Here is a 26526-nt window from a genome sequence, read left to right on the forward strand (position 1 = left end):
CATAATTCACTTTTTAATCTTAATTATAATTTCCCATGAAAATTGGGAACTTTCTTTTATGTTTAAGACTCTTGTGCATACTTTTCTTAAATGTTTAGTGTTTGAACTCCCTCTGCAAGTGCTGTATATTAATCTAGCATGAAGGTCTTTTAATTGTGTTCAATTCACGAGAAAGCCTGAGTGAGTGGGAGCCTGTAGGCCAAGTATACCTCCCCGAGTCCGATTCTGATGAGTAAGCCTGATTGAGCCTAGCTGAGTAGAATTATGGCGAGTCTGAGTCTGAGTGAGCCTTAAGCAAAACATATAATTTTTATGAGTAAGTCTGAGTGAGTTCTGTTTATTTTGCCACCCTATGTTTGGCCTAAGCAGCACTGCTTCACTGTGTGCTGGCAACCAGAGTTATGGCTTGGTGCTGAGTTGGGGCAGATTTATTCGCAGTGGCTATACAGCTCTCAGAAAGTCAAGAAACCACCTTGCCAATGAAAGCAAGAGTATGAGGACAACCTGAAGAGCGCCACCTTCTTCCATGGCCACCATTTTTCCAAAATTGTGGGTGCAGGTCCAGTCCGAAACTTTGGTCGCCTTATACATTGTCTCAAGAAAGGGTGGCGGGGCCGTGGGAATGGAGAAAGGAACTTCCTTAATAATTGCAGGGATGTTCTAATAAATGAGTAGGTTTAAAAAATTGGTCAGTGACTGCCTTGAGCTGTATCAATGGCAATGTGACTTGCTTACCAAAACCAGAAATGTCAATTGTACATGTTTTCAAATTTATATTCGTTTCTTCCCAAAATTTCGAATAGCATAATATTCGATCGAATATTGGAAAACATTGTTCCACAAGTATACAGCAGAGTGTCAAAAAACATGTGTGCAGTGCTTTTTGCGAACACACTAGCAAATCCCAAGAGAGGCCCAGGGCCCCAAGGCCACACCCGAGACATGCATGCCAGCACTTCTGTGATGACAAAATTGAGTGTGCAGTGAGCCCCCCCCCCACTTCCTTGACACTGTCTTGGATCTGCCCCTGCATCAAATGAATTAGTGCAAGGACTGACAGTAAGTATTAATTAAATCGAAATTAAATGCTGGGGTCTTACGTGCCAAAATCACGCTATGATTATGAGGCACACAGTAGTGGGGGACTCCGGGTTAATTTTGACCACCTGGGGTTCTTTAACGTGCACCCAATGCGCAATACACGGGTTTCGCCCCTATCGAAATGTGGCCGCAGCAGTTGGCATTCGATCCTGCAACCTCGGGCTTAGCAGTGCAACACCAAAGCCACTACGCCACCACGGCGGGTGACAGCAAGTATTGTTCTGCAGAGGGCACAGTGACAGAGTCATGGCGCACCTGGCCTACTTCAGTGTCCAATCGGCGCTTCTCTTCTTCAAGCTCAGCCAATGAAGCAGCAGCTGTCTGCAGTTCCTTCCCAAGGAGGTCTGCCTTGTCTTCAGCCTACAAAGAACACAAACCTGATCAATACTGTACACATAAGCAGGACATCATACACTTTCTTCCCAACAGTGTGTGGTGCTTTCACAGACTGTGTGACAGCGGCCACACAGACAGTTTTATATTGTTCATTCTCTCCTTTTTTTTTTTCTTTCATATTTTGTACTCCTTTTGCTCTTCCCCAGTACAGGGTAGCTAACTGGAGATATCCTCTTGTTAACCTCCCTGTCCTTGTTTTGATCTCTCTCTTTTTATGGCAAGCATATTACAACAAGAATAAAAAGAGTGTTTGTTAAACTATTTGGTGCTTCTTTTTTCATTAACTAGCATGCACTGTCCTTATTACCGTGCACCTTGAAGAAAGATTGCATTAGTAGTGGTGACAAACATGCCAGTACAGTATGGGAATTGAAATCCTGTGTTCACAGTCTAAAGCACAGCACTGACGAGTTTTTCACAACTTGATTCTTGCAAATTATTGTTGCCTTGTGAATAAATAAAAAGGGCAAGGTTGGTCTCATCCATCCGAGCCACATCTACTTTTAGCAAACATCTGCTGTGCATAATGTCATAAAGTCGGTTTTTCCCTGAGATGACGTACAGTGGAAGCCCACTTCTACATTCCTCACTGCAGGTTTTCATGGTCCAGACAAAAATTTCATTGCCCCTCATGTATTATGTTCCCATTCGATATGTCAGCATTCTATAATGTTCCCGCATATTACATTGCATTTGAACATGGCGGTCATGTAAATTTAGCAGTGCAGAGGCAAATTCGCTCTGGCATGTTGCTATGTGAAGACGATATATGTGTAAGCTGCAACAAGCAACCAATACATTGCAATAAGCAACTGATACATTGCTATAAGCCACCAAAGTTGCCCAAGCCATATGCAAGCATATTGGGAGAAAACGTGCACAGAGTGGCTGATGAAGCACCCGAAGAAGTGTGCATTGGTTAAAACCTACTGGGAACCATGCACACTAAGCAAAATTCGTCGAGCGCAGGGCTACATTTATTTTTGGGCTGGTGAAGGTCTTATGTAGGGTGTTTCATGTAACTTGAATCAAGGATTTAAAAAAGTGGCTAACCGCAGCTGGGGGAAACCAACGACATAGTTTGCGTCATGTGGCACTCCTCAAAATATTTTTTATATTGCGCTTAATTAGTTTATTAACTGAGATCAATTATGCAAAATTTTAATATTCAGTTAAGGGCCAAGTGCGTTTCGTTACGTTGTGGAGGGGATTCAGAAATGACCAATCCAATTTTTTGTGGCAATATACATGCTATGTGGTGATTTTTTTCGGCGTTTGACGAAAGTCCACGAATATGAACTAAAACCACGTGACTGCGCTGATGTACTATTGTATTGCAGCGCTCTCAACCTTGCTTCGAGCGAAAGAACCATGCGCGCAGCCTGCCTATCGCTTATTGGGAACCACGGCACTTCCTTTCCGTGTACCACCACAAAGATACGGATGCACTGTGAAGTCGATGCCTAGAGCCGCAGCGGCTCACTTCGCCACGATCCACGCACACGGTTCTTTCGCTTAAAGTATGGCTGAGAGCACTGCAATACGATAGCACATGAGCACAGTTACATGGTTTTACTTCATATTCATGCGAGCTTTCTTTAAACGCAGAAAAAAAAATCACGCAGCATGTACATTGTCACAAAAAGTTTGATTGGTCATTTCTGAATCCCCTCTACAAAGTAACGAAATGCACTTGGCCCCAAATTGAATATTAAAATTTTGCATAATTGATCTCAGTTAATAAATGAATTAGGCAGAATATAAAACATATTTTGAGGAGTGCCTCGTGACGGCAAACCATATGTCGTTGGTTTCACCCAGCTGCGGTTAGCCACTTTTTTAAAATCCTTGGTTCAAGTTACATGAAACACCCTGTATATATGCGTTGTGTAATGGCTGGTTCCCTAAAGCCAGCTTCACCGCAATAGAGTTGCGTAATGCGGTGAAGCATATCAAGAGTGGAAAGGGGCCACTGTCATGGAACATAGTGTACACGTCCCTTAATTTTACATGCATGCACACACTGTATTTGGTCAGAGTATGAGTGCTGAGACATCTAATAACTGTACTGGTAGCCACTCAGAGCTGTTTCTGACATTGATGTGGCCTTTCTCACAGTTACATTTTCCCCACTGTTGCGTTTATTGTATGCAGTCCCTTGAAAAACTTATCAATGGCATTCTACTGTATACTGGTCAAATTAAATGGAAGGGCACAGAAACATTTAAACTTGCGGTTATTTTACCTGCCAAAACAATCCTTTATTGTCAGCTGCCATTTTCATTCAACAAACACTTCAAAAGACCCTCTGACACTGGCTGATGAGGTTGTAGAGTCGAGATTTGACAGTCTAAAAAAAAACATTTTATCTGCCAACACTGAACGAGCCTGCAATCAAATTTTGCTTCATTGAAATGAAGCTGCTGAACCCACAAAGCAGCCATCCTGCCATCGGCCACTATTCACACTTTCATTGCTGACAAGTAGAGAAACCAGTCCAATAAATATGCAGAACAGTGTGAACACAAACACTGACATGGCATCTGTGGAAACTAAAGGTCCATTAAACTTGCCCTACACTTCCTTAACTAATTCATGACAGTGCAATGCCAATTATTGCTCGTGCAGAACTGGCCTGGCATCTCCTGCATAAAGCCTGCACTGTGTAAAACAAATAGCAAAGCGAAGTGCTTCCTAAACTAGTCCATGAAAAGCGGGCAGACCATGTGGATCTTAAGACCGCATGCTAAATTTGAGCAGCACAGCCCTTTTACCAATTATTCATATTATCTGCAGATGACCCCACGAAACTGCATTCTTTGTGCAAACAAGATCAAAATTAAATGGAAATAATTACTTACAGCATCTAAATCCTTGCGCAGTTGGATTTTGCTTGTCACCAACTCATGCGCTAATTCATCATTTTCACGTTCCAGGCGCAGGTTGCTCTCCATCAGGCGCTGTTTCTCTTTCTAGAAGAAACGGGATTGAGAAAAATAAAAATGTGCCAGTGAAATATTTGCAGCAGAATAACTAACTCGGCTAGTTCAATTATAATTGGGGGGAGTAGTGCCTAACATGGCCACATGCTCTCCTTATTTCTGCAGTTTCCCTCGTTCCCATCTGGCATATGCGGTGAACTGCCTGACGTGGTCAAGGTCACGCATCAGCATGTCTACCTAGCAAGGTTTGCTTTTTTTTTTTCCCCCTTATTTGAGTGCATTTTGCCTGCCACAGCAACAAAAATGAGAAGCGAGGAGGGGAAGGGCATTACGTAGAGGAGTCGGGGAGCCCCGGCACAGGTAATGTATCACTATGAGTGACATCACAGCACGGCAATGTATGTAGGCACACCTATGCGATTGATGTCGACTCTCCGGCTGGAAGCGCGGCGCCCGCGAGGAGAAGGGCCAACGGCGTTTGGTTTGAAATTAAAGCTCTTTCTGTGGCATGTAGGGATGTAATACTTAGCAGACACGATCATTAGCATGCATTGTATGCACTGCGCTTGTCAGCTCAAAATGGCCAGACCTGGTAAGGGGCCCTTTAAAGGGTCCCTGAGAAGGTTTGGACATTTTGCAGATACACAGGGTACAGCTACAGTGAGACATTTGTGCCACAATTTAAGTGAAGCGTCTCATATTAAAATAGCTATGGATCATTACAAGTTACCCTCCTCCCTAGCCATGTTTTTCCTCGTCAAATCATTTGCCTGAGCGATCGGGACTAAATTCCGCCTTCACTGGCTGTGCATCATGATGTGACGTCATGTTGTCTACTTCTGGTGTCTTGCAGCCAGTGCACGAAGCGTCTCCAACCTCTCCACTAGCCGCATGGCCATCGATCCCCAGTGAGAGATATTCAAGCAGCATGCGCTGTGAGCATTCTGTTGCAGTGCTGAGTGTGTCCGGTATTCCAGTAAACGCAGGCGAGCTGGGTGTTTTGACGGATGGGCGGAGGCATAAACTAAAGCCCCTCCAAACTACTTCTGCTGTGATGAACGGGCTTTAGCGTAAGCAGCCTGCACGGTGCAGCCACCTGGTGGCGCCGAGTTTAATCAGACAAGCACATAGCTAATATTGGTGTAACCAATTATAAAACATTTTAAACATTTAAAAAGACATGTTTACCATTACGCGGCCACCAAAAATTTACACCAGCAGCAAAGTAGAATATACCAGGTTGCTGCTATATTAGCTCTGTATTTGTCTGGTTGTGCTCTGTGCCACCAGGTGGCTGCACCCTGCAGGCCACTTACATTTGCGCCTCCACCCATCTGGCAACACGCCTAGCACGCCTGTGTTTACCAAAATACCAGACACGCTAAAACTATTGTGGTACTAGTAATTCTCCGGCGTCAAGGGACAGCTGCAAATGCATAGATCCTGGCACTGAGAAGATACTAACAGCCCGATGCACTGCAGCTACTCTGCTCGCATGCTGCCTTGCAGAGTGACACGATGTTACAGCTTGACATGTCATCAATGGCTAGATTTGCAGCCCACAACGCGAAAAGGGCAGGCGATCCATGGTGCACGTGAAAAGAAAGCTCAAGACAAACACTGACCGCGCAGCTCGGGTCAACACAGAGCACGTTATAACACCACCGAACGACACTTGCTGTGTGCTGGAAGTGGGCGAGTGTAGTGATAAATTGTCGTTGTGTACTCTCTTTCCGTGACTTTTTTACAACAACAAATTAAGGAACATTCTAACTATTATGAACAAAATTTGTTCACCGTAAAGTTGGAAAAATTATCGATGACGCAACATGAGTAGCCAATCGGATAGCTCGCCCAAGTGACGTCAATTGCACTAACTACGTAGATTGTAACGGGGCAGCTAAAAACTCAGGGGAGTGGCGCCGCTGTTATCAGCAGTGATGCACATTTTTAACACCTTATACTAATAAATTACACGCTTTACACGGAGCACTTAAATGTATCACTTAATGATCAGAAGGACCTACCCTAACGACTCAGTACGTTTGTACAAAACTGTCAAAATCGTTTTAGGGTCCCTTTAATTCGACTCTGGTTAATTTGATTTTCCAGATAATTTGATTTCGACCGAAGGTCTTGGCCGATGCCCACACATTTCTATGGGCCCAAGCTTCTATTATATCGAGCCTAAAATTGCCCTTCACAGGTTCATTCGAACTTGACTGGTTAAAATTGACTAGTTTGGGAAAAGCACCACGCTCGATATGGGAAAGGAAGTGCTGTATCTGAGAGCCATGGCCCCTCAGGGCGGTTAAAATGTTTTACAGAAAAGCCCGGATGAGTTTATCCTGAACTGTGTGCAGCATATACTTTGCCGATTCATTTTTAATAGTCTCCAGCATCCCCCTCCTTGCCTGCCAGAAAAGAGTGCCTCAGTACCTGTCAGACTTCGAGACTGCAGACTGAGAGTTTCTGAGAACTGAACCACTTCACTTAATTGTTTTATTTCCTCTCCCATAATCATTAAACATCTGTCATGCGTGTCTTGCATGGGGAGACGCACAGATTTTGCGCAGGTCTTTAGTAAATGCCAGGTATCGGTGTACGTGCTTGTGGTGGGCCTGTTGTGCGTCTGTTTTAAAAAAGTGACATTGGCCTGTGAGCAAAGACGGGGAGACCCTTAATTTCCTGGAATCTCACTGTATCCATAATGGCCTGTTGGCTTGTGCCTCTAGAAATAGAAAAAAATACCAGCCCATCCCCTATCGAGAAAATGGGTGTAAGCGAAGCTTGTGGCAAGCCAACGCTGTCGCAGGCATTCCACTTCGTTTGCCCTTAACTCAGGGTTGGCAGCTCTTCACTGACGTTTGGCCTCAACATCGCGCTCCCACAACTCTGAGTCCGTGGCTCTTTGCTGACGTTTTGCCTCGGCTTCGGAAACCCTCACACTAGAATTAGCACGTCGACGACGAGCCCTTTCCCGAGCAAGTTCGTGGCGCCGTTGCTCAAATGCAGCCTGCTCCTCGGCGGAACACACTACGTGTAGCCTTCCCATCCAGTCGCCAAAACTGATCTGAGGCGAGGGAAGCCCGGCGAAGCGTGTGCCAACCCCCTTTCCCTCCCTGCGACACACCAAACGACCGTGATCCGGCGCTGGCGCAGCTTTCCCTGCACCTGCTCTACTATGGGAGCAGCCGGGTTTTAACACCACCACCACCGCCTCTGGTTGTGGGCTCACCTTATTTGTGTCCACTAACTGGCTTGCACTAATGATGTCTCCTGCTTGGGGGGCATGCTAACAGTAGTGGCTAAATACTGTAAGGATTGCAAATAGCCCGAATTTCCTTCTCATCACTGTTCTTTCTCTACATTTCCCAATTCTGTCTGCTGTTTCTCTATATCACCCCAGCCCCCTGCTGGCCCATGTTCAGAATTAGGTGGCAGATGTCTTTCATCCAACAAACACAAATAATAGTCACTTTTTCTACAGCCAGACGCATAAGCTGCTACGGAAGAGCGGGGAGGAATAAATTCGTAGGCATATAAAACGGCCCTATCTGATCCCCTTTCTATCGGTGGCGACTGCAGTCCGGGAAAGGTCCTACACCGCAATTTCACTATCTATGGTCTGCGCACATGACATTTTGCTGATTCCACGCTCGTATGTGCTGAAAAATGAAGCAAATACTACGCACTAACCATTTGGCACGCATTAAGTGACTATGGCTTAAGCGGCATGCCTATATATTAGGTTCAATGGCGACAGGGCCGGGGGATTCATTGCGACTATATTTAAACCGGAATCAATTATTATGCAGATATTAACAAGGCTTTACTGTAATTAGTTTATTTCAATTTGAGTGAAGCTGCTCAGACGTTGCCTTTTACATCTGATAAATTTTTTATTGAGAGCTGCCAGCTAAGCCATGTGAAATTTCAGCAAGGCTAGAGCTAGCATCAGTCAAAACACCTGGCCAGACACAATGTCATCACTGCTCTTCTGAGCCAGGCCATCCCTGATGAGCCCCTGGTAACGCTCAAGCACTGCTTTAGACACTAGGTGTGTTAGAGCGCAGCTCTTAGGCGGCTGTTCCAGCAGCGAGCGCCGGCATTCTTGGCGTAACCGAGCGAATGTGGAGCGCAGCAGGGGATGAAAGATGCCAATAGCAAAGAGACCGTGAGGAGGAAAGCGAAGGAGGAGGGTGCAGGGGAACCATGAGGCGGAAAGCAGAGGAGGAGGGTATGGTGAAAGTGTGAGAAGAAAAGTGTAGTGATGTGCAAGACGGGCTCTGCGGCAACAATGGCTATGAGATGGCGCCAGAGTAGCGCATGTCGTCTGTTCACTGATGATGCCAATGATAAGGTATGCGGTGAGTGCATCCACCGATACCATCTACGGAAACAAAGCACTGCATGAGTGGAGGTCTGTCTGCGGCAGCTGCTGTGAATCGCGCAGACGTGTCACCCCAGCGCTGCCTCTCGCGATCTCCCAATTAGCAAGGCAGCCGTGCTATATTTTGCTCCGTTTGCAACATGCCTGCGCTAGCCAATATATCGCGAAATGAAAACACGTATACAGCAGCGCTCAAATAGGGAGTATCTTAATCGACGGTGAATATTTTTCAATGGTCTACTTTTCCTCGTCAAGCTGAAGCATCTGCTCAGCCACTGGCTGATCCACAACTGGCGCTGAACGATTATTCAGACTACTTCGAGGCATCTTCACTGGCCCATAAATTTAATGTATAAGTACAACCAAAATTTTGGACACCTCAAGGCACGCGTTCTACAATTTGAACTTCGAAGTCATTGAACAATTCGAACTTCGAATTCGTTGAACAACTCGAAATGAGCACGGTCGTGTATGACCGCGCTAATTTGAACGCCCGAGTTGAGCAAAAATAGCAATACTTCGGCTTTGATAAGTTGTTGGCATTGCCGTGGCATGGTTGTCAGCCATGTTGCTGACACCAACTTGAAACCAAAACTAGCTAAGCCTATTTATACCAGCAACGACTGTGCCCAAACCATAGGATAAGCGAACCCTGGCAAGCCATTCGCGAGTCCCGTAGTGTTGGTTCCGAGCATACAGCGTTTGTTCATTCACGTGTTAAATAGTGACACGGTCCCGGCAACTTCAAGTTGTTTAAGCGGCGCTGACTCCACCCCCGATGTTTATGATGGTGAGGGCAATGACTGTTGCTAAAAAAAAAAAAAAAAATGTCATTCAGCGATGAAAGCCCGGTCGACTTCTGGGCCACGATTTTGTAGGGATGCATTCCACTTGATTCTGTATGCCGCCCTTATCATCTACTGTTCAAGGCCAGCTGATACCATTAATAACGTAGGCGGAGTGCCGCTCTTACCACTGAGGAAGTGCAAAAAGGAGTGGCACCGGAAAAGGCATCACTACAAAATCGTGGTCCTGTTCATGTTGTCAGGGGTTACAGATTCAGTGTATCCACTGATTGTGGTTTTATCCTTTTGTACAGCATGTCAATGATAGAGATATGGACTGTCTAGATCGTAGGCAAGCGTACATGCGCGCAATGTGTTGACAAACTTTGTCTTTATTTTTAGACGATTACCTTTCGAGGATACTTTCACTTTCGCAACATTTCGTGTGATTAGTACTGGACATGTCGACAGATGACAGATTTTCTGGCACAGTGTCAAGAATGCCATGACTCGTAGAAGCTGCCGTGTCTGACGCTAGTGATGCGGAATCCCGCGAAAGTAATCGTACCCCCGATAGTGGTCATCCGAGAATACAGCACACTTTTTTAGCCACTCGTGGAATAAGGTCACTTGTTTTCGGCGAATTTGGATAGTTTGAACTCCTGATTATTTAGACTTTTAGGCGGTCACCATCGAGCCCGAATTATCAGTCGGCGACGTATAGATACAGTAGAACCCCACTGATACGTTTTTCACGGGACCATAAAAAAAAACAAAAAAAAAACGTAAGAGCCGGGAAACGCAAGAGCCAGGAAACAGGAAAAAATTTAGAAATGGGAGTAGTGTTGAACTGCACACAATATTATTTTAATTCTTACGTGTGAAAAAAGTTGTACTTTCGCCCGACAGCCGAAGTACCGATGGCAATAGCAAATTAGTAGACAGCTATACAAAGTAAGAATAATAGTTTTATCGTCTGCATAAACTTGTAAACATTCGCTTATTAACTATATTAACAAGCATGGTGTCAGCGCCCACAGACAAACATGAACACATCATACTTGATGAGCGCAGACACGCGCTGTCAAACGCTGGGGTGAGGAATTTAAGCACCGCTGCAGAAGCGAGCGAAGTGACCTTCGTGCTGTTGTCTATTGCTTCAACACAAATTGAGCGCCGAGAACACACAGCACGCACAAAGCTACGAGCCGCCGATGCACCTACACTGCGTAGACTCTGCCCTCAACGTAGATGGCTTTCAAGATAAGGCCCGCGCGACCGCGTGCCACCGTGTAGTACGCACTTGATGCCAGAGCACAACGCTGCCCGCTATCCCTCGCTCCCTCGCCGGTGGCTCGAGCGCAACGAAATAAGGCGCATTTCCTCCCTGCTTTTCTTTATTTCCCGCGCGAGATTTAGACGTGGTCGTCGGCTCCCCTCGCACGCTTTCACTCGCACATACAGCATACGGCGCGCGGCGACAACGTTATCACCCTTGGACTTTATACGGAACATCTATGAGCCAAAACCAATTTTAGGGCCGCAACGCATCATAGACACCATCTTTAGATAGCAAATATGGATCTCATGGGCCATACTTTTGCTGGCGGAAACCGAAAATACGTCATAAGTGTCGCCCCCGGCATTTTGGGCGGGCAATGCCATCGTCAACAACCAAGCCAAGCGACATGAAAAGTCAAAATGGCCGCTTGGACCGGAGCGGGGTGGCAGTTAGCAACGTATGATGCGGGAACAGTCCCACAGTTGCGATGTAACAGCGGGGTTACCAATGCATTGGGTTCTATGGGAGCTGTGCCGGGACTGGCCGAAAACGACGTAACAGCCGGGAAAACGCAGCACCCGGGAACGTAACAGCGGGGTTCTACTGTAATGGGAATTTCGATTGATTAAGCCGCTTTAGTCATGCGCACTATGCACGTCTGGAGACCACTGCGGTCACACACATATGTACAGTCGCTAATTTTGGTGAATTTCAGCGAATTTGGACAGCTTGGACTCCTGATTATTTCGACTTTCAGGCGGTCACCATCGAGCCCGAATTATCAATCGGTGACGCACTCCTTTTTGGCGCAAAATATTGTTTTTTTAACAGGATGACACACGAAATCTCGTTTGGCGCAATTTGGCGCAGCAGTGGGAGCACTGCCTTTCCACGTTACAGTTTTTTGGCGTTTACCTGTTTTTGTGAAATCGATGTACTTCAGTGTGTCACCCTGCTAAATGGCAAAAAGTGGCATTTACTAATTTAAAAGAAAGAAAGGGCGAAAGAAAAAGAAAACGAAAAGAAAAAAAGAAGAAAAAAGCTGACAAGTTTGCAACAAAGTGATTAAGATGCATTTTCTTGGTGTTGCATGCAGTGCACATTTATTACAGTGTTATAATAAGCACACATGAGCTTGCATGGACTTCTCACTTAATATGGTGTCCCCATCTTACACCTTGTCCAACCTGATTCTTGTGTAAAAAAGAACTTCCAGTATTCCTGAAGATGGGATGGCAATGGAAATAACTACACTGCAAGGTCACAAAAGAACACATCTCCTTAAACAATTACCCATGTTGACTAGGTTGGTGAATATCCCCATATGTCCTAACACATCTCCTTCAACAATAATTACTCACGTTGTCTAGGTAAATATTGGTGAATCTTCCCTTATGTCCTATAAACACTTTTCTAGAGGATGGAATGATGTCAACCACTCCTGTGGTAGACACAACACACACTAATCAGTCTTAGACCAAAAGTTGTCAAATGATTTAAACAAAGCAGAAAAGATTTTAGTGCGCAGATGTGCATCACCCTTTTCAGAACTTTTGCATGACATGAAAAGTGAATCATGTGCAGTAAAATGAAATAACCAACAGTAATTACCTGCAGCACCTGCACAGGATCTTCCATTTGACGTTCCTGCTCTTTGTGTAGCTGGTACTCACGCTCGTAACGTTTCAACCTTTTCACCTGTAATAGAAGATGAGACACTGAGGTTTACATACAGAAATTTACTTTTTCTTAAAAAATCAGCTTTTGAGCTTATAACAAGTGCACTGTACTCATGGTGCAATCCCTGTGTATGAATTTAAAGGCCAGTTCATGAGTCCTTGTGATTGTTGGTTAGTGTCTTCTCTATTACCCTATTCCCTATTGCCCTAGCTTCAGAGGTGCATATACTGGACACAGTGTATATATATATATATATATATATATATATATATATATATGCATACAAGATGAAGGGTTTCGCGCCAGACCCGAAGGTATATTCAAAAAAGGAAAAAACGACGAACGTTTATGGCATATTTACTGACTGACGTTTCGGCCGGAGGACCGGCCTTCGTCGGAGTGAAATATGCCATAAACGTTCGTCTTTTTTTCCTTTTTTTCCTTTTTTGAATATATATATATATATATATATATATATATATATATATATATATATTATTTTAGAGTTTTGAGAGCCTCTCATATGTAATAGATAATTTACAACAAGGGCCTGCATCAATTGCTCAGTGGCCATGTGCTCAGTGGCCTCTTGAACTTCAAGCACTAGCAGCATATGGTGCCTCTCCACAAATTTTCAACGTGCAAACTTTGAGCTGTTCACCTTGATGCCAACGGCTGTCTTGAGAAGCAACCTCGCAGCCTCTTCAGAACGATACTTTTTGGGCACAGCCACCCGGAAGTGCTTCAGCACTCCTTCAAAATCCAGTGCCAGTAGATCCCGGCATGACAGCTGCATCCAAAGACCATGCAACAGATTCATAAGAACATGAAGAAAAGCAGGAAGCAGCACTCAGACACAGCAAGAAGGCCTCTGCAGAAGCCCCTGGGAGTGCAGAAGCCCCTGGGAGTGCAGAAGCCATAAAAAAATCTAAATTTCCTTAAAGCCAAGGTGTGGGGACTAGAAATGACACAGACACATACAGCACCGAGAAAGCTTGTCTAGACTGTGAGAACATTGCACCTCAGAGTGAGTTTATGTTATCTGCTTGAGGCCACTTGGTTCAGCCATTTTTTTTTCTGGGCAAGTGTCTGACAGGCAGACCGCTGCCACTGCTATTATCACCATGCAGCAAAGGCAGCGCCTCCGTTCAGTGATAGGCTAAGAATAGAGATAAGACACGCCTTCACTTTGAAGCTGAGGCACGCCTGGATAAGGGTGGAGCTGATAATCGGGTGCCTTGCAAGCCACCGCAGAGCTAGAGGCAGCCAGCGCATTTGACTGCGGACACCCAGAGGAAGAAGTTTTGAACCAGTGCTCTTTGTTAAGAGCGCGAAAAAACTCTCCTGATATTACTGCTCTCATGCTTGAAACAAATGTGCAGGAGTTGTACACTAAAGAGGTCCCAAATTCCCTAATTTCCAAGCTGCATCAATAGGCTGTGAGCAAATTCAGTTTCTTCATGGCTCCCATATCCTGGAAACTTTTGTTGGCGAATGTACTTGAAGTTTTAAGGGGGAGTGCGGCTTTCGCATCACAAAAATGGCCAAAACATTGATATTCTTTTAAACTTTTTAAAACCACATTTTCAGTTTATGTTACTCTTTCTCCTTCTGATACTGAAAACCATGTAGAAGTGTTCTAAAAATTTTGTTTTATCAGCCAAGGTGGCAAAAAATTTATCAGAAATCATGAAATAAAATAGTCTTTTTCAAGTCATGATGGCTCCGAAAAGACACAACCAAGTGCTGCTATTTTGGTCATGTCAGAAAGTGCATTTCTTCATTTTAAAATTTGCCACTTCAGCTATCTCCTCCCCACAGGAACAAGTGCACAAAAAGGGAATGTCTGAAGATCGTTTCGAGGTATCCAGATGGCCGCGTTTACCACATGGCTCCAGCGCCCTTTGCTATTGGTCTGGTGCTCGCTCCATAGGGGTGTCGTCTGCTCCTTGCGCCTCACAAACTCTCCCCGACTGTCGAAACGGGCGCGGCATAGTTGCATGTTCGCACTCATTCGGTGACCACAGATCGGCTAGCTACTATGCATCAGTTTGGCAGCCGTAAGTAGAAGTCTTCTATGGTTTAAAAGAAAGCTCAATCACAAGATTACAACAGCGCTCGCCAGTTTCCATGTGAACATCGTTTCCAATAACCAATTTCCATGTGAACACCATACACAGACACAATATATTTAAATATAGACACAGGACAGAGTTGATCATATATATGTTAAAGAGAAGGATGTAGCCAACTAACAATTATTTCTAATTGTATGGATAGCCTATGCCTAGAGAATGAATATGTTGCTGTATATTCCCCTCACTTCAAATTGCTTTGCGTGCTTTTTTGACCCTGAAAAAAACCTGCAGAATTCAGTGACCCCTTCGGCACAGTCTTTTATCAACAGCGTGTGAAATGCACGTGAATGATATGTGTGTCACTATTGCTTCTCTTTCCTGTAGGCAACGCTAACAACTCATGCAAGAAAAAAGCTCTTCTATAAACAGGCACGTGTAGGTTGAGGATTCACGTACGAAAAAAAAAAAAAAACCAAAAAACGATGCTATATTTCCAACGTTGGGCGAGTAAAATGAAAGTGAGTCAAATGAAAGTGAGTTAAATGAAAGTGAGCTAACGCAAATACAGTCAACGTCCGATTTTTCAGACTCCCTAGGGGCCACAAAAACGTCCGAAAAAACGAATGCATGCCCCCAAGGGCTCAAACCACCACAGGCACGTCCGAAATAGCTCTGAAGACCTGTCATTACACTTATTAGGCGTATTAGTGCCCATATTGTGATAAGAGACGGCGGGTGCATGCGTGTATAATTAAGGAATGCAGACCGTGTCCCATGACAATTGTCCTTTCCCACTCATAATGTGCTTCACCACAATACTTTGCGCATGCTGCACCGCATAACATTGCTGTATTGAGGCGAAGCTGACTTTTGGGAGCTGGCATTACGTAACGCGCTGAGATTTCCGAGCTTCGATGCCATTGGCGAGGATTACAAAGGCAGAGTCGGCGCCATTGCTAACAGCAGCGAATTATTTCAATGAAAAACACGGCACCGAACAGAAGAAGCTTGGTAGCAAACGTCGAAGTGGCTAGGCCTAGCGTTGCTGTGGTGGGAGCTACGGCTGCCAGGGGATCTGCGTGCAAGAGCGCCGATTCGAGGCGAGATAATCAAAATGGTGGTGGTGGCAGCTTCAATTAATGCCGTTTCGGACCTGCGGTCATGGCGAAAAGTCTGGAAAATCGGACGGCGAAGGTTTTTTTGCATCCGAAATTTCAGAAGTTCTTATACAGTGACTCTATAGGGTACGTGGCGGTGCCGCGAAGGCGTCCGAATTATCGGGCATGTCCGAAAAATCGGGCGTCCGGAAAACTGGCTGTTGACTTATTGACAAAAGGGGGTACATTATTTAAAAGTAGTCTCCATAAGCATTTAGACAATTGTCCCACTGACTAACGAGTCGCGTGGTTCCCGTCTCATAAAACTGCTTGGGTTGCTGCCAACGTTTTTAGATTACTTTTCAGTTGGCAAACTGGCTTCGAGAGGCGGCACCGTTCTGTCGCCGTCACGAGAGGTGGCGCTAGTGTTGCATTGAGATTTAGTTCGAAGGGCGAAGCTTGCCTCGGCTGTGTGTTTTTGCTGTGTTGTTGGTGCTCGTGTGTTAATCACGCCTGTATTTCGAGCTTTAACATGCTCTAACGTGTTCCGCAAGCGTATTAACTCTGAGCAGTGATCGTGCATTCGTATTTGAGTGGATGCCGTGAAGGGTCAGTGCGGATTCTCGACATGCCGATGTGCAGCGCGCCGGGCTGTCGTTCAGGGTATGCTTCGACAGCGGCAAGTCCCGTGCTGTGACATTTTTTCAAGCCCCCAAAAGACCCTGAGGTATTGAAGGCACGGCAAAACGCGATTCCGCGGAAAAACTTTAAGGTTACGTCAAAAACATACGTTTGTGACATTCATTTTGAGCCTGCAGACATCATAAGCTTGTGGGGATTGAGGGTTTTGCCGGCGCCATTGTGCGGGCTTTATCTTTTCCTGCCGTCCCGGTTTTTCCCCGTCCTCCGCGTAACCGGTTCCTGCGGTGGCGCTGCGCACGCGGTGGGTTGCACTGAGGGCGGGGCGCTGACGTCACGAGGCGGCCGCGTGTCAGCTGCTAGCGGCGGAGCGTGCCTCTGACTTCTCTCCGGGACCAGCGCACGGTACGTTCATGCATTCCTCTCGTCCGCCGACACCTTTGTGACTAGGACTGGGGCTCGCGCACGGTGCCTTTGTCCGTGCGGGGAGCGTGTACTTTGTGCTGATCCTTTTCCCGATGCTAAGCCGACGAGCGGTGCCATAGTGCTCGCGCGAGGTCGTAACATGCTGAGCCACACTTGCCGAAAGCCTAAGCCGAAGGATATTGCCCGTGCTTTCGCGAGTTGACCCATTGGTTATCGCCAGAGCAAGTAGCATAGCCGCCGGGACTTTTCCTAGCGGTGTGTCCCAGCTTGAGCCTGTGCTCTCGCAGCGACGTGCTATAGGCGCCTGTTATTGTATTTTCGCCCTGGTGCAGGACCCCTTTGGCTCACCGCCGCGCGGGCATTTGTGCAGTGCTGGTGCCGACGGATTCAGTAAACGGTTTCCGTAAACTAAGGGCTTCACTGTGTTTTTGCGTGCGTCGCTCGGTAGCCCCTTGCGGCCCCTGACGCGGCCCTGTGGCTCGCTAAGCTCGAACCTGCGGTGGTTGGTCTCCTGTGAGACACCAAGAACCCACACTGGCCACCAACATCTGGCTGCCCAACGTGGACCTCTTGGGGCATCGGACGATAATTTTGAGTTTCGCTCGGTTCGAGACAACCTTTGTTTGAACCGAAGCGTATTCCTAGCGTGGATTTTGATCGCTAGCGTCGGCGGCGTGCTTTCTTGAGCAAGGCGACGGTTGCTGTAGCGTGTTTGAACTTTTCAACATGCTAAGCCTTTTCGCGAGTGTTTTGAAGTACACTCGTCGGTACGAGAGCCACGAGGTCTGCATCCTGGGAGCGCGAGGCCTAAAGCCCGCGGAGCATTGGCAAGCCTGAAGCGAGTGAGTACGGAAGCCTCGTGGGTGGTCCGAATTTCTTATATAAATAGCTTCTTCTATCTCTTTGACTTAGGAAGTCGCGGCTCAGAAAGCCGGGTGGCCGCGGGCCACGGGTGTCGCTACGGGCTGACTGGTATTGCGGCCTGGCACCGGGCGCTCCGACACCGTCTGGGACGGTGGGCGCCGTCAACTCGGATGCTGTGTGCACCGAGCGGGGTAGGACCACCTCACAGAGCTAACGTCTCCTCGCGGCTGCCTGTTCTTGTGCCCATTTTGGGTGTCGTTTTTTTTTTTTTTTTGGATGCCGGTTGTTGTCAGGGTAGCGACGCATTAGGCCTAAGGCTTTACGAAGCCGCCTATCGCACGTGGAGGGACACAACCTGGTGGACCGTGGTGTTGAGGTGTCGCATATTGCTTCCCTCATTAGTTCGCCTCGCACGAATTGAAATTACTCGTTCTACTCAAGAAAGCAAGCTTTGTTCACATGAACTTAGCATCTGAAATGCCGTCCGAAATTTCGCTAGCCGAATTGAACATCGTACCACGTGGGCGATGCGTATGCCGAATTCCTCTCCATTGCACTGCTTTAGTGTTTGTCGAGTGCGTTGAGTGTACGCAGCGTGAGCGGAGTCACCCCTGGTTTGCTGTCACCTGCACATCGTCAGCGCTGCTGCCCCGGACTACAATCGAGCTACCCCAGGCGATGCAGATGCCTGTGGCCAGCTCGGCGCAGCGATTTCGGCGGCCACCTGTGTCCGGCTCGCTACCCTCGGCGACTGGGAAAAGAGCCGGCAGTCACCAGCGGCTCTCGCCGGCAGGGCGCGTCGGCGCGAGCGATGCTTGCTCGTGCCGACTTCTGCGTCGCCATTTCCAGAGTCCTGTGCTGGAGTCATGCCATCGAATCTGCAGAGCTGGTGCTGTGACCAACGGACGCCAGCGGTGAACCCCAGAGACAATGTCGGCTCGCATGTTGTGGATAACGTGTGGACATTTCCTTGGCGGCGCCACTGTCGCATGTACTAACTTTTGTTCACGACGCGCGCGTTGATAGACCTTGTGACATGTTTCGCCGGAGTATGTGTAGTGATTTAAGGTTGGGGGGATGTGGGGATGCGAGACTCTCACGCGTCTCCTGTGGTCCGGCTTCACCGCGTGGCTGGGCGCCGGGGGCGGTCGTAGTTGTTGCGGCGCGTTGCGAGAGATGGCGCGAGTGTCGCGATGCTAACGCCACCGAACGGCGGGGTGACTTGGGAGAAAAAGGGCGAAGGCGCTCTCTCTTTGGGTTGGGATCGGTGAGCGACGCGGACGTCCTGCGCGTGCGCCGATCCACGCTTCGCGAGACGTCTCGCGAGGCTCGGAGCGGGGCACCGGTATGGACGAACACGGATCGTTCGAACGCGCCACCGTTTGCGTGACCGTACACGTGAACGACTAGGTGATGGTGTCATAGCATGGGGCGAACGTATTCGCTCGCTATCGGGTCGCGGTGAGTCGGACTTCCTTGATTTGTCGTGCGCCCGTGTGAATGTTCTACTGGTTGTAATTCGGCTAGTGCGCATTAGTGTATGAAAGGTGCAATAAATGCCCTTTTGATTGTTTGCACTACTGTGTTGTCGTTCCTTTGTCCCAAGAGCACGTGTGAGACCCCCACAAGCTGCTATGAGCATGTTGTGAACGGTCAAACCGTAACGATACCGCGAGGCAGGTGGACGCTGACGGAGCGCGCGGTGCCCCGAATTTTTCCGAACATACCGGAGCACCTGTCAAAACCAAAGGCACCCAAGTCAGCAAGAAAACCACCTAAAGTGAGGACCGTGGTTCCCGCCAAAGTTGCTTCCTGCCAAAGTGATGCGGATTTGTGCGACGAAATTGACGCAAGTGACAGTATGGATGTCAGTGAATGCGCCGAAGTCAGCAGGTTAGAAACTGCGCCCTGGCTTGCTGCTATGCAGGACGGTGCAACATTTGAGTCGTGGCATGAGAAGGCTTCGACCATCGAGGTTATTTTCTACAAGCTTGAGGAGGCCGGGGGCATTGCACAAATTGAAAAGGCCGTACTAATCAGGCAAGACTTGACTGCTGTAGTTAGTTCGAGAGGTGTGCTTGTCCCACCGTGCAGCGACACCGAGAAAAATGAAATCGTTCAGAGTCAGCTAGCAAGTCAGGAGAATGTAGCAACATTTCTTTGCCGCATCAATGCCCTCAACATTTGCACTGGATGTAAATGTGAGCTCTTTCCAGGCATTTTGTCTTCAACGACGGCTGTGAGAAGGCAGGGTGTGTGGCGAAACAAGAAATGCATGGTGCTGTCAGACCTAAACTTGTGCCCTCCACGCAAAAAAACACAAAAAAATTTTGGGGATAGAGTGAAGCGCCATCCCCCCCCCAAAAAAGCACAATACGGAAGCCACAATGTGAAATCAAAAACCTAAAGAAAAAGGCCATTAGGGCCACTGTCTTTCGCGAAAGTGCTAGAAGAGAACTGGGAGCACTGAGGCGCCGTTTGTCAGAAGTTTCAGTGAGCGTAGTTGATAAAGCAATGGCAAATCTTCCACAAGCGCTTGCCTTTCGGGCAGCACTGAAAGCAGCAAGAGCAAAATCGCCATGAGGAAAGCGTGATGAACAGGAATGGCTCATGACTTGTCTTCTGTTAAGAATTTCAAGCCCAAGAGCTTATAGACTAATGACAAAGATGAAGCTCATGCCACTTCCAACCACCACAAGGCTGAGACAAATGATGAAAGGAATGACTTGCGAATTCGGCTTCAACAAGGTATCTCTTGCCAGTGTTGGGGCCTTTATGAAGAACAGAACAGGAGTTCAATGCTACGGAACCCTGATACTGGACAAGATGAAGGTGCAAGAGGTGGTTGCATTTAATAAGAGTACCTACAAGGTTGATGGCTTTGTGGACTATGGAGATGGCCATGACTCAGAAACAACAGCCGACCACACTTTGGTCCTCATGTTTGTGCCATTGTTTTACTCTTGGGTTCAGCCGATTGCAAGTTTCACGACAAGACACGCAGCCCCTGGAAGAGTGCTGGCAAGGCTTGTTTTGGAAGCCATTTTGGAGCTATCGAAGCACAATGCAGTTGTCGTCGCTGTAATCAGTGATGGTGCCAGCACTAACAAGGCCATGTGGTCAAGTTTTGGTATCAAAGGCAAGCTTCATGCACCAAAACACAAAGTTGACCATCCTTGTGTGCCTGATCAGCAGCTGCACTTCCTTTGTGATGTTCCTCACATTATCAAGTGCATACGGAACCACCTTCTGCACCACAAGTATGGCATGGTACGTGGATTGGGATGTCGACTTATTTTTCATCTTTAAGCAACTCTGAAATGAGTGATATCCGCAATAGAACACTTTTTTTTATCTCAGTAATTTTTTTCAAATTAGAGATCGGTCAACACAAGATCAACTTTGACCACTATCGGAAACTCCAAGAAGTAGACGGCAAGCAGCAGCTCCGGGTGGTACCAAAATTGACAAAAGAGCATGTAAGCCCAGACAATCTGCGGAAGATGAATGTGAGACTGGCTGTACAGGTAAACAAAAATGCCCTATTTAGATGTCTTTTGTAGTTTACTCTTTGTTTATATGCATGAATGAATGTTTATAAAAAATAAAGCTGAAAAATTTTCCAACATTTTGTTCTCAGCTTTTTAGCCGGAGCACTGCCATTGATCGGTTTAAAGCTCTACCAGCGGTTAGAGGTGCCTGACCTGAAAGACTGCCATGGAACTGCTGAATTCACGCTCATGGTGAACAAACTGTTCGATGCCCTGAATGTGAAGCTTCCCCAGTTTGGAATAAGAAGTTCATCAAAAGAAATTGAGGTAAAGGTAATATTCATACCATCTGTTGCATTTTTGTTAAATGAATTTGCTCACTGGCTTATTTTAAAGGTCATCCAAAATTGAGGTAAAGATAATACTCATACCATCTCTTGCATTGTTAAATGAATTTGCTTGCTGGCTTATTTTAAAGGTCATCCAGGAGTTCCTTGACGCTGTAAATGAGACCGAGGAAAACCACATCGCCAAAGAGACAGTGATGTTTGCGTCGCAAGTTGCTAGGAGTCCCTTCGGGTTACGCTTGCATCGGTACGGGACCTTGTAGCAGATCTTCCCTCTAAAGGAGCACGTTATGTGCTGACGGGCAAACTCAACCAGGATCCTTTAGACGTAAGCAGTACGTTTTCTTTTTCTTATTATCTTGATGTTTGTGCGGTTTGTTTCATAAAGAAATCACCTCTTCATTTCATTTTTTTCCCCCAGAGATTTTTTGGTGTGACGAGAAGCTATGGAGGTGATGAAGATCATCCAACCCTAATCAGCTTTGTACACATATATAGGCTTCTGAGCCTGTATACACCAATCAGCACCTGTATCACCGGGAACGTGAATGAGGAACAGACCTTTGTGCTTGCCACTGTCGCAGATAGCATGAAAATGGGAAGAAAGGACAGACTTTTATCCCACGAAAGACTCCAGGAGACTGTAGGAGCAAAGTTGGCGGAGATCTGCTCTACTGCACAGGATGCAACACTGACAGCGCCTGATCACGGATACTCCACACCAGCAACACAGGACTGTGTTATTTACTACTTGTGCGGCTATCTTGTTCACTCTTTTCTCAAGCATGAGAGATGTTCTGACTGTATACGTAGCATCCAGTCTGAAAATGCTGTGTGCCCAGAGGCATTTCTCACTTTGGAGAAGGAATTTAAGCTTGGAAGTCTCAAGTTGCCATCATGGGAGCTTTTCTGTATGTTTCGAGGCATTGAAAACAAGATTTAAGATGAGTTACAAATCAACCGGCTCTGTTCTGACACTTTTTGGACCCTTCTTGATGCACTTAAGGACTGTGATGTGACAAGTGTTGGTTGCCACGTTCACAAGGACACCACTACTGCAGAGCTTCTTCATTCATACATAGTGCTATGAATGCATTTTGCCGCAAAAGATACTTGCAAGAGCCTCAGCTCTTCAGAAAAGGTCGCATCTGCCAGAAAGAAATTAAAGCTAATATGATGGCTTCCTGTAGAGCTCCGTCGCTGTAAGCAGCTTTCTGATTGTAAATAAATCCCTGCAAATAATTTATCTGCGGAATTCCCTTTCACAACATCAAATAAAATGACAAGGCATTTTTTCTTGCTTCCTTTGTAGTCATTGATTTGGTAGGCTTTGCCGCAGTTTCTGCCCGCGTCAGACGTGTTCAGGTAAGGTTGGAATATTGTCACGGGGCATTGACGGTCAAGGACACAGTAGCAAAACTTGGAATGGCGAAACTACTCGTTATTGGGCGAACCTGTGTGCAGAAAAGTAGGCTACACTCAAAGCTCAACGAAAGCGGCGAACGCATCGGTGATCGTCGCAAATGTGATCAGCGGGCAAGCGCGTCGATTTTTATACATGAGTCATCGAAGGTTCCAGAGTAATCGGTGGTGCCCGCGTGTCTTCCAGAAAGTACTACACAATTCGCGTCGCGCATGCAATCACATTACACAAGCTTCAGTGACAACAGACGACGGATAGAGCCATTGATAAGATTCCAGTCATGCAGGCGCGTCTTGCGCTGAGCGACAACATCTAGTTGTTAGTGGGTGAAATGCCTCCTAGAAAAAGGATAAATAAGTACACATGTCAATATGATTGAGCATTACGGGATCGTGAGCTGATTTGTGCAGTATACTAGCGAAAAATAAACGTCAGTTACAACGGGAAGCGGATGAAGGCAAGTGCACTGTGCAGTGCTCGCATCCCTTTTTTTTTGTCCTTTCTTACGTGCTGTTTGCTTTTTGTTGTATTGTTCAGATACAACTAAAAAGCGCTTTTCACTAAAGTCAAGTAAGAGCGAAGTTGCCTTTCTACTTCTTGAATAACAGAGTCAACCGAATATGGTGGACGCTCGCCGGCGCGTTTCAGGAAGGAGCAAAGCAGACGCCACGCCGAGACCGATCCTGACGCTACCGCAGCGCCACCTCCTGATCGCCGACCCGCTCCTCGCCACTTGGAGGCCGCGCTCTTTGCCAACTGACCCTAATATAAAAACGTTGGTTGCTGCTTCAAGAAGTCTGACTCTTCCACGTCATCGTCCGCCACGAATATGGTTCCCGTGAGCTGTTTTTTCAATTGCCTGAAAATGCGGAAGTCGCAAGGCGACAGGTCTGGGCTGTATGGTGGATGTTGCAGCATTGAACTTTGCCAGTTTTGTGTTAACCACATCAGCGACGTGGGGACGGGCATTGTCGTGTAGCAAGATGACCCCATTAGTAATTCTCCACGTCATTTATTCTTGATTCCGACATGCAGCCGTTCCAGCATTTCACAATATTGGAAACGATTGATTGTCTCTCCAGGTTTAACAAATTGCATCAGTAATGGCCCCCGATGACCGAAAAAAAAAAATGTCAACAGCACCTTTCCGGAGGAAATGACAGCCTTTGCTTTCTTTGGGGGTGGTGAATTCGAATGTTTCCACTGTAAGCTTTGCCGTCGTGTTTCAGGCTCGTAATAGTGGCACCATGATTCGTCCCCGGTCACAACTGCAGACAAGTCGTCGTCACCCTCAATGTGATACCGGATCAGATGAGTCAAGGCAGCGCAGAACCTCTCCGTCCTCTAGCAGTGGTTCAAAATCTTGGGCAACCATTGTGCACACAGGAGCCGATAACTGAGATGGTCATGAATTATGGTGTGAACGGAACCGTGACTGATGTTCACACGCTCTGCCAGTTCATCGATGCTTACCCTCTGTTCTTGTCTAATCAGCTCGTCAACCTTTGCAATTGTGTTGGAGGTGATTGCACGGTGGCTTTGGCCTCGTCTTGGATCATCTTTGCAACTTTCATGTCCTTCTTTGAACCATTTGTTCCAACGCTTCACTAGTGGCCAATGAAATGCAATGTTCACCATACATGGTAGCCATACGGCGACTAATTTCTTTTTGGGAAACACCTTCAGCTGTCAAAAACCTCATGACACCATGCTGTTCAACTTTTTGGAGTGTCCATTATGTCACGCAACCATTTTCAACCCAGTGCATGAGAGCATTAAAGAACATTTATCCTCACACCTGTAAATCCTCACTTTTGTAAATGAGAGATGCCTGTATAATGGACCGAACCATTAATGCGCGGGGTGGGTTGGCTCACTTTCATTTGACTCGCCCTCGCACGTGCGCGCGCGCGCGCGCGCGCGCGCACACACACACACACACACACACACACACACACACACACACACACACACACACACACACACACACACACACACACACACACACACACACACACACACACACACACACACACACACACACACACACACACACACACACACACACACACACGCACATGGTTGGGGTTCGGAAAGCTGGTTGAGCCCCCCCTCCCGAAAAATGAAATCTTTCTATCTATACCGGTGGCCATCAAAACGACTAGGGGAGTGAGCTCCATAACAACTAACACTGTAATACTTTTAATAACAGGACAACTGGTTTATCCTTCAATTAACTATGATGACAGCTGCATGTGTTGCGAGTAGACTAAGCAACCAAACAACATAAGTTGGCACTCACCGTCAGGAGCGCAACTGCTACTTGAAACAATGTGTCCGTGCCCTGGGATAAAACAAATTGACTTGAGAACTGAAGCATAAGATGTGACATTTTTACAAAAAAAAAAAAATTGAGCTCACAATGAAAATTAAACTGAGATAATCGTTTATACAGAACACTTTGATACGGTGAGAACAGCAAAATCTGCTGCAAGTGAATAGAAAACGCTAAAGCAATATTTTAAAAAGCCCCCTAACACGTCTTTTATATCCGATGATGAATACTAAATTTCCCTTTTCTACACACCTAATTTTTTCACTGACAAAGATATGATGCCACATAAGATATAAATGGGGCACATTCATGTCTCCTCTTTGTTCAAAGCATCAATTTGGCTTTACTGAACAGAAGCCTCTAAATGTGCTAGATGTACCACTAAAGCCCATTTTTCTATTAAAGCTTAGAAAAATGGCTACTGTTCTCTTTCGAGCCTGGTCTTGCCGGTTCATTGCTTCCTTGCTTTTATTTATGTGTTCTAGTGAAATACTGACACTGCAGTAACAATATGCACTAAGGACACTATTCCAGGCACTACAGCATAGACCACTTATAACGTAACCGCTTATAGTGCAGGACCGTATATAGTGCGGTCTTTTCAGACTCCCGTTAATTTTCCCATAGCACTCCATGTATACACGTATCGCGTATAGTGCATTTGCGGGAAACGAAATACCGGTTACAGTGCGGCTGCCTGGGAGTACGGAAGTCAGTGGAGACGGCGAACGCTCCCCTCAAACGGGCGCCCCAAGGAGTGCTCGAGGAAGAAAGAGAGACGAAGTGGAGGAGAAGGGCACGTGGTGCGAACGAACAGCCAGTGAGGCTGAAACCAGAATCTTGAGTGCGAGTCGTGAAATATCACGGCGCGCATAGCGAGCGAGGGCCATGAAACTGCCAACCCCGGCCAACGCTCGCTTCCCGATAACGGCAGTAAACGAAACTTCAGGGAGCAGGCGGCGCCGGCACGGCACGGCGAAGGGCGCGGAGACCGTGGAATGTGAGGGAGGAGGGCGGCAGGAAAGCGGATTTCGCCTCGGCATCTCCGCCGCTTCGGTGGCTCCCCACGCCCCCCTCGTAGCTCCCTCACTTTCGACTGTCACCGTGCGCACCCGCCGCCGTGCAGGCGCCGCCGCTCCAGCCGGCCTGGCGCCAGCTCCCTGAAGTTTCGTTTTCTGCCGTTATCGGGAAGCGGGCGTTTGCCGGCATGGGCAGTTTCGTTGGCCGGCCTGGGACAGCGCCGCTGC

General features: G+C 46.9%; 1 protein-coding gene across 6 annotated transcripts in view; it reads right to left on the reverse strand.

Annotated features, from left to right (window-relative positions):
* The window catches only part of LOC119436315 (rab GTPase-activating protein 1-like), a 115379-nt gene that overhangs the window by 21616 nt on the left and 67237 nt on the right, over positions 1 to 26526 (reverse strand). For all 6 annotated transcript variants that reach the window (XM_037703128.2, XM_037703130.2, XM_037703131.2 and 3 more), the window contains 5 exons: positions 25247 to 25288; positions 13241 to 13369; positions 12511 to 12597; positions 4359 to 4469; positions 1357 to 1461 (listed from right to left, as the gene is read on the reverse strand). In XM_037703128.2, the coding sequence (XP_037559056.1) occupies positions 1357 to 1461; positions 4359 to 4469; positions 12511 to 12597; positions 13241 to 13369; positions 25247 to 25288 (474 nt within the window). The remainder of the gene's footprint in view (positions 1 to 1356; positions 1462 to 4358; positions 4470 to 12510; positions 12598 to 13240; positions 13370 to 25246; positions 25289 to 26526) is intronic.

Source organism: Dermacentor silvarum, chromosome 1 (assembly GCF_013339745.2).
Source record: "Dermacentor silvarum isolate Dsil-2018 chromosome 1, BIME_Dsil_1.4, whole genome shotgun sequence".
Taxonomy (NCBI): Eukaryota; Metazoa; Arthropoda; class Arachnida; order Ixodida; family Ixodidae; genus Dermacentor; species Dermacentor silvarum.